At 38.5% G+C, this 8235-nt stretch overlaps 1 protein-coding gene across 1 annotated transcript; it reads left to right on the top strand.

Moving 5' to 3' along the window:
• The first annotated feature begins 3719 nt into the window (after nucleotides 1-3719).
• Nucleotides 3720-7948, top strand: LOC107755961 (uncharacterized). The gene is made up of 7 exons (XM_016572928.1): nucleotides 3720-3821; nucleotides 3889-4092; nucleotides 4186-4292; nucleotides 4369-4513; nucleotides 4616-4742; nucleotides 4905-5066; nucleotides 7932-7948. The coding sequence occupies exons 1-7, from the start codon at nucleotides 3720-3722 to the stop codon at nucleotides 7946-7948; spliced, it is 864 nt and encodes a 287-aa protein (XP_016428414.1).
• The last annotated feature ends 287 nt before the right edge of the window (nucleotides 7949-8235 follow it).

Below are 8235 nucleotides of genomic sequence, written 5' to 3'. Positions count from 1 at the left end.
CCACCGCGTTGTCCACATCATAAGCGCTGCCATTTCTGTTGCATTTGAGAAACATCAAACGGCAAACGAAACTAAAGCGAAATTAAACCGCGCTACGTTTCAGCTGCGCAGCGCGGACCGTTTATCAGCTCGGACCGCGACGCAAAAAAACTTGTTCGAGCTCAGAACAGCTTTACACGGGAGCCAAAGTTAATTTTGCGACACTGTTACTGCACAGATGCAACAGTGCTGCGAGATCCAGTGAGAAGCATTTGAATTCGCCGCACAATGATAAGGTTGCTGCGAGATCTAGTGAGAATCATTCAAATTCTGCACATAATTCTCTGTTATAAACAGCGCTGACATACACCTTTTTCTTGTCGTAAAAATGGGTTATAAAGCAAAACTTTTCTTCAATTTGCTACTAAATCACACATAATCACTGAAGTTGGTCAGTTCCATATTCTAGAAGAATAATGGTACATTTAATAAGAGTGAAATATATAAATTTTCTATATAAAAATTAGATTTTGCACCTGTTACTGTTGTTAATAAAAGTAAATTTTGTATGCATCTTAACTTAATCTCTGTGCTTTACTGTCAAATCTGTATAAACAATAAACAATAGAAAAATAAACAAGAAATGAACATGTAATATTATTAGTAACTGCACTTGATTATGATTAAATTATCTATATTTTAATACTCCCACACACCACCCCTAGCGCTACCAAATCTGCTCCTGGCGCCACCATCTGTAGAACTTAGTGGCGCTGGTGCCACTGCTCTCTAATGTTAGTCTGGAGCCCTGTCCCGGGTCCTCACCGCCACACCTCGTTCTTGTTCCGAGTTGGTCTCGAACCCGGGTCTCCAGCATGGGAGGCGGACGCGCTAACAAGGAGGCTAAAGACTGACGCTAAAGACGGCAGCCTCTAGCGTCAGTCGCTAGTGCATCTCTTGAGATCAAGGAATGAGGTTTACCTGCACAGCACCTACTCGCTGGCCTCCATTACACTCACCCCCCTAAACCTCACTCCCATCCGAGTCACGGCACCAATGTAACCCCTCACTCCCGGGTCCTCACCACCACACCTCGTTCTTGTTCTGAGTGGGTCTCCGGCATGGGTGACGGACGCACTAACAAGGAGGCTAAAGACTGCAGCCTCTAGCGTCAGTCGCTAGTGCGTCTCTTGAGATCAGGGGAGTGAGGTTTACCTGCACAGCACCTACTCGCTGGCCTCTGTTACATATGCAACAGCCACTTTTGTCTAATTAGCATCAGCTGTGACGAATTGTATGGAAGAACACTTCAGAGCGAATCAAGGTGCAGAGACACAACAGTGCCTAACACTGCTCCTGTTTCTGGGACAATGACCTCTTCATGTAGGAGCCCAGGACCACTGTCCCATTCCAGATATGCAAAATGTCCAATGATATCCATCCGTTCGTCAGTCAATAGTTCTATATCTATTTATCGCTGTTGTTCTATCTGTCTATGGAATTCAGTAAAGCAAATTCAGTGAATGTTGTTTTTTTGGCAAATATAGAAAATTTCTCCCATTTTATCAGTTAAATTTATTCATTTTTATATATATTTTTGATGATTTTTATTTTATTTATTTTCAAGTTAATTATTATTTTCTATCTACAGGATATATTCATACATAGTAATAATTTCGATAGCGTGGCTGTCTTTTTCCGTGGCTTTTTTGTGCTCTATTTCATAATCTATTTGTGCAGAAAGTGTGCTTGAGTGTGAAAGAAAACAAGCAGGGAAAAAAGAGGGAAAGGGAGAATAAGGAGCCTTGGCATTTTTATTGCGCTTGTACATTTGAGGATCAAACTAATTAAGCAAATAAATCTTGGGGTCGGTTTACACTGCCGGCAATTTGAGCTTCTTTGCTTCCATTGATCGTCGCTCTTCGCCTGGCTGAGCATAACTGACCTGCAGAGAGTGAAATTGAGATATTGCACATGTAAGAATCTCTGAGGGGTGTGCTTGACATAGAGCCATGCCATCGGTTTCAACGCCCAAAGGCTCACGCTAGAGCCATAAACAAGATTTAAAAACTTTGAACATCAAGCAGTTTGATGTCCTTCCACTTTACAAGGTTGTTGTGTTATCATGAAACAGTGGCTAGCAAGGAAAACGGTCTTCAGATTAACCCTACATAGGTCTCAATGGATTCGCTTTGTTCCACCAGTCTAAGGTAAAACGCTTTTACTTTGCAAAACATAGAACACAGTATTAATAATTCAAGGCAAGGTTTGTAAAGTGAGACTTATATTTTATCATTATAATGAGAGATTCATAGCTGGTTATTTTTCCTCGCTTGCTGTTTTGTCTGTGTTGCAAATCTCAGTTAAGCTACTGTAGGTGTTTTTAAAATTCCCTTTGAACATCCTGGTCAATTCCAGGGCTCAATGCATCAGACAATGATACATTTACAGCAGATCCCAGTGGCCAGTGTGAATAATTAAGGAGAATCAAAGCCTTGCAGAGATGGCTCTGTCCTGTCCAATTAATCTTTCACTGATCATTTCAGCGCTTAGAAAGTCTTCCTCTGCTGGGACTAGAGAATGTTGGTCACTCCCACTTTGTATTGACCAGTAAAGAACTCCCTGTGACTGATAAACACAGAGTAGCTGCCAAAAAACTTTCAAACTGGGTAGCAGCAGCTTAGCTGATAGCCGATTGATTAGTCTCATATGAGGACCCTTTGTGGTTACTGGTTTCTAAATCCTTCACATCACCTTGAACAAAAGATAAAAACACAATTTTTATGCCAAAAAAACTATACTGTAAGAAACACCCACTGGCCCATTGACAGAACTTTTTTTTAGTTTTCACAGTTTCTTTGGTACATTTCTTGAATCATCCTTAAAGGTGACATATCATGAAAATCTGACTTTTCCAGGTTTTAAGTGCTATAATCAGGTCCTCTGTGCATCTACCAACCAAGGAAACGTGAAAAAGATTAACCCATTAACTTTGTTTTGGTATGTCTTTTTCTGCAAGCATCTGAAAAAATGAGCGCGTCTGATTTCGCTCCCCTAGTGACATTGCAAACTGATCTCATTATAATATTACCGCCCCTTAATCTGCACGTATCCACCCACGGCGCCATCATTTGATTTCACAAGCGACAACGTAGAGGTCTGCATTCCCGCGGCTCGACCCGACCGGATTTTTTGCGCCGCGGGATTAAATTCCCGAATAAAACGCGGTAGCGGTCAGTAACTCTGGTTTAATTTGAACCGGAGCTGGCGATCTAACAATTTCCCGTTCCCGACGTCCATTTAGAACAGCATATCTGCGCTTTATTCTTACTGACCACCGGTACAGTTTGCGCTCAGGATTGTTATGCACGCATGCTTTAAACGTCACGCGTTTTATTTGCGGGGGTCTGTGCGCAGCATGTGCATAACGATGCTCTATTTATGTGCTTCACAGCCTTGAAGATGTCCTGACATTCCTTAAAGAGCAAGTTGACACAACAACAGAGTTTAAGTTGTGTGTCGACAGAGAAGACCTTCCAGAGAGAGGCATTATTCAATGGAAAAGAAAGAAAACAGCATCTCCCGTCAGTCTGCTCAAGGTAGTCTTTATAGGAGAGTCAGGCATTGATACTGGCTCTCAGAAAGGAATTTCTGACTGGTGAGTTATTTTTACTTATTTTCTAGATTTTTTATCTGATATAACAAGAAGTCATTAACAAAAAATGCTCTTTGCTTAAGACATGATTTCAGGGATTGAAAACCGGTTCTTTGAGGGAACTGGGAGCCAGGGAAAAAATCCTAAATACTCTTTAACTGACCTTGATGAAGATAATTTCAGGTGGGTAATGCAGTCATCTATCAAAGTTAATTTATGTTAATGCATTGAAAAAGACGGACATGCTTATGTAGTTTTACGGTTGGTCCTTTATTGGTTGTCCTTTTACAAACAGAATAGTTGGAGAAATATTTGCAGTCAGTCTTACACAAGGGGGCCCTGCTCCCGCATTCCTGAGGGAGTGGTGCTACAACTTTCTCTGTGCAGGAGAAGTTAACTTCAGTTGTCTGAGCAAGGAGGATGTAATGGATCTGGAATCTTCTCTTCTCATCTGTAGGGTAAGCAATCATTTGAACTCAATGTAGAATGTGTGTCAGGTTCATATATTTAAGATGATCCTTAACCATCTCTTCCACTATTGAATTTTGCAGGTTGAAGATGCTGCAGATACAGAATCTCTAATGATGTTGGCTGATGAAATTGTTAGTTGTGGGTACACTAGTCAGATTAATCATGAGCAGAAAGAAAGCATCATTCGGTGAGTTTATTTTTTTTATTTGTTTTTTTGGCATTGTCATTTGTTTGTTTTTAAAACATTGTCTGTTTTTCTTTAGTGCTATTGTCTTACACTCTACAACAAGACTGATTCCAATTCTGCAGCAACTTCAAAATGGCATGCAACTGTATGGCCTGGTGGATCAATTGAGTAAAAACTCTGAATTATGCAAACCACTGTTTGTTCCAGGAAAGATAACAAAAGTATGTTAAATATTTTATAATTTCAATTCCAGTAGTATTTTCTTTATTTTTAGAAAGGTAATCACCAAATTGATTTCTTTTTTTCTATTTTTTGTTTTGTAGCCTGATGCAGACTTCATCATGATGAACTGTCAGCCACAATACAGTGAAAAGGGAACGTCAAAAGAGAGAATTGAGAGGAAGGTGACTAACTTCCTTCAAGACTTCCTGCAAGAGCTTGATGTGGCAGGTAAATTTTAGTTTTGTCTGTTTTGCTGTGCTTTTCTAACGGAATTACCTTATGTACCTGTTTGTTTATATAACCAAGGTTAGACACCACTTTTATTAAAGCTGTACTGCTTTGTTCGAAGACCTAAAATAAGAATTGTTTCTTTTATATTTTTATTTAAAGTTGATGTGTCCAATGCTGATGAGGAAGGAGATACAGTTCTTGGTGGCGCACAACCCCTCTCTGTCCAACAGGTTCTCCAGTGGATGACCGGGCAGTCCCACATCCCTATCCTCCCAGATGAAAAGAGACAGTTCAAAATTACATGTAATTTTGATCACGATTGTAAATATACGGCCCTCAGACAGAACAGGCAGGTTGTCGATGAGTGACAGAGCAGAATAAGGATGGAGCAAAGTGTGGATGTGCTGTCCTTGAAAGACGTTCAACTCGGTTTTGTTTATATTTTGCTTAGCCTATAATTTTAAATGAAAGCTGTCGTATTTATTTATTTTTCTCTGTGACACTTTTCCTACTGTGTTAACAGAAAAATGTCAAACGAATTTAGTATTTTGAAAAGACGAATAAAAATAGCTAATAGGCTATTTTTCTTCAACCTACATTTTTTTCTCTCTCTCTGCGACACTTTTTCCCTATTGTGTTGTCAATGTTAAATGAATTGTATCCTGACAAGATGAATAAAAATAATAAAATTTTTGTACAACATTTTTATTTTCTCTGCCACTTTTTTTCCTACTGTGTTGCATAAAATATTAAATGAATTTTGTGTCTTAAGATAATTCATATAAATTCAAGTCAAAGTCAATAAATTCAAGACTCTTGACAAGACGAATGCGGGTGAACAAAGAGTGAATATATAGCGGGAGCGGGTGGGTGCGGAATAGAACCTTGCAGGAGCGGGACTAAAAAAACAGTCCCGCGCAAACCTCTAGGACAACGGTGTACCTGTACCAGCTCTAATGCCATGGAAACATGCTAACTGTTTTGTCTTTGGCTGCACATTAGTTTAGTACTCACATGCTGTGACAGCCACTTTCTGTCTGTGTGCTTCTTATGTGTGCACTCAGAAAACTGTATATCAGAAGCTTAAACTAATATGGTTTAAAACGCATGATTTCAGCAAGATAAACATGATAATTGGAACCAAAACAGATGCTTTTAGCAGGTAGGAGCTGTAAAGGCACAGCTCTATTCTGGAAAAGGGGGCGGGGAGCAGCAGCTCATTCGCATTTAAAGAGAAAGGCACGAAAAACAGCGTTTTTCTGCTTCCACTCAAAATAGTCATTTTCAAAATTATATAATAAAAGATCTGTGGGGTATTTTGAGCTGAAACTTCACAGATACATTCTGGGGACACATGAGACTTATATTACATATTGTAAAAAGGGGCATAATATGTCCTCTTTAACATTTGCAAACCAGCAAGCATTTCTCAAAACAATTCAAACAAACAGCTCCACACAATGGATTGCCTGGAAAGGCCTGTAATCTTTAGGTCATCTCTCAAAATGTATGTCAATGAACATATCAGTGCCATCAAAATGACAAGTCCTTGGTTCATTGTTCATAAACAAGATGTTTCACAAGTCAAAATGTTTAGCAATGTTGTCAATATAACAGTATACTCTTTCAGTATTTCCTGATGTGAACTATGGCTATAGTTAGGGATGGGTATCGTTAAGGTTTTAATGGTACTTTTAATAGCTGAAACAGTAGTATAAGCTGTTTTGGGAGAAGGGGAAAAAAGACGAGGGGAAAAAAAGCTCTGGCAGTTTGTTCAAAAGGATGAGAAAATGACTAGATGATGTGGACATTGAAGTAGTTTTAAGATTTTTTTGTTGTGATCTGAGAAATGTACCAACATGGATAATAATATTTCTTTCTTAATAATATTTCATTATTATTATTTTAGTTTTTCTATTTTGTTTATTTGAATTACTTTTCAGTATAATTATTCTATTCAAATTCATTTTAACTATTGATTATTAGTAGCCTATATCTAAATCCATAAAAAAAAACTCAAATTCAAGCTGATATTCCAGTTATAGTCTGATTAGCATTTTAGTTGTGCTCTTTATTTAGATATTTAATTAATGTAGATATTATTATACTTTAAAATATTCCCATTTAGGACCAAGCGTCACACAGTCTTACTTGATGTAGTGAATCTGGCGGTCACAAACCTGCTAATATGATCTATAGTTAGAAGTTAAAATGTTAAATAATAACATAAATTTACAGTAACTCTTCACAGCACCTACTACATGGTGATTTCAGAATAATTCAGAATAAAGTTTAACCATTTATTTTCCAGGTCGAATAAAAGGTCAGTTAAAAAAAAAAAATTAACGATAAATCCAAAATTAATTTAGATGATCAGCATAAAAAATTAAATCATAAAAATAAAAAATCACCAAAAGACATGCAAACTTGTACACAAAGGGTCATGAACATCTAAAGACTAAGGATGCAGAAACATCACCCTTCTAAAGTTATACGTTTCTAAAGTGCATAGTGATCTGAGGAAACACTAAGACTTCTGCCATGTAAATGCCTCATACAACCAAAGGCATAAAAAAACCCTCAAAGCTTTTTTCTTTCATCATGTATTTTGTAATATCATACTCTTCTTCCAAACATTTTCACTTACCCCGCAGAAGGAAAGACACTATTATCAGCTATGCAAGATGAAAGACTGTTATCTCTGCAAATGAGATTCAGTGGATAAGGCCCCTGAAAAGATGCAGTGAGCAGGATCATTTTGTGTGGTTAATAAGTGACTTTGATTCGGAGATATTCAGAAAGACCAGTGCTCCTCTCTTCCTCCGGGAAGAAAAAGCAATCCGCTCATTTCTTTCTGACACTGCTGTTTTGAATAACAATTACTGTACATCTGCCGGATTCTCAGGGAGATATTTCTCTCTCTCTTTCTCCTTCTCTGGGACTGTTCATTTCACACACTTTGATGGAAGATTTATTTCAATTTCTGGTATGAGAGCAGCCATGTCAGTAGGCGTCTGTAGGATGTTTCAGTATTTGGATACAGTTTCTTAACCTGTTTCCAAATGCTAAATGTATGTGTTTTCCAGTCGACTGCATATATAGCACAAATATAGTAAACATTCTTTACTTTTAGATTAACCCTCTGCTGTTATAAGTCCCCCACTCCTGCATCCCTCAATCTGTCAGGTGCTCTGCAGGGATGAAGCTGGTGATTTTCATTAACCTGTGCCCTGCCTGCCTGTGTGCTGTTCAGGGACAAAAGGACCTCTGGGCTTGCTGTCTGTCCTGAGTCATGGAGAGCTCAATCATGCGCCCTGCAGGACCCCACACACTGCGTGATGGATGCAATGGCCTCGAGGGAGATTTAAAGGGTCTTCATATACTCTGACTCAGCAGGGGACAGCAAGACATTTCCCGTAATCCTGTATGTACTTCATATTCTTGATGCAGCTGTAAAGAGCATCTATCTATCTATCTATCTATCAAAATA

This window comes from Sinocyclocheilus rhinocerous, unplaced genomic scaffold (genome assembly GCF_001515625.1).
Source record: "Sinocyclocheilus rhinocerous isolate Xijiao unplaced genomic scaffold, SAMN03320098_v1.1 scaffold11, whole genome shotgun sequence".
Classification (NCBI taxonomy): domain Eukaryota; kingdom Metazoa; phylum Chordata; class Actinopteri; order Cypriniformes; family Cyprinidae; genus Sinocyclocheilus; species Sinocyclocheilus rhinocerous.
Note: the sequence above shows the minus strand (reverse complement) of the source record. Positions and strands in the feature narration are given on the sequence as shown.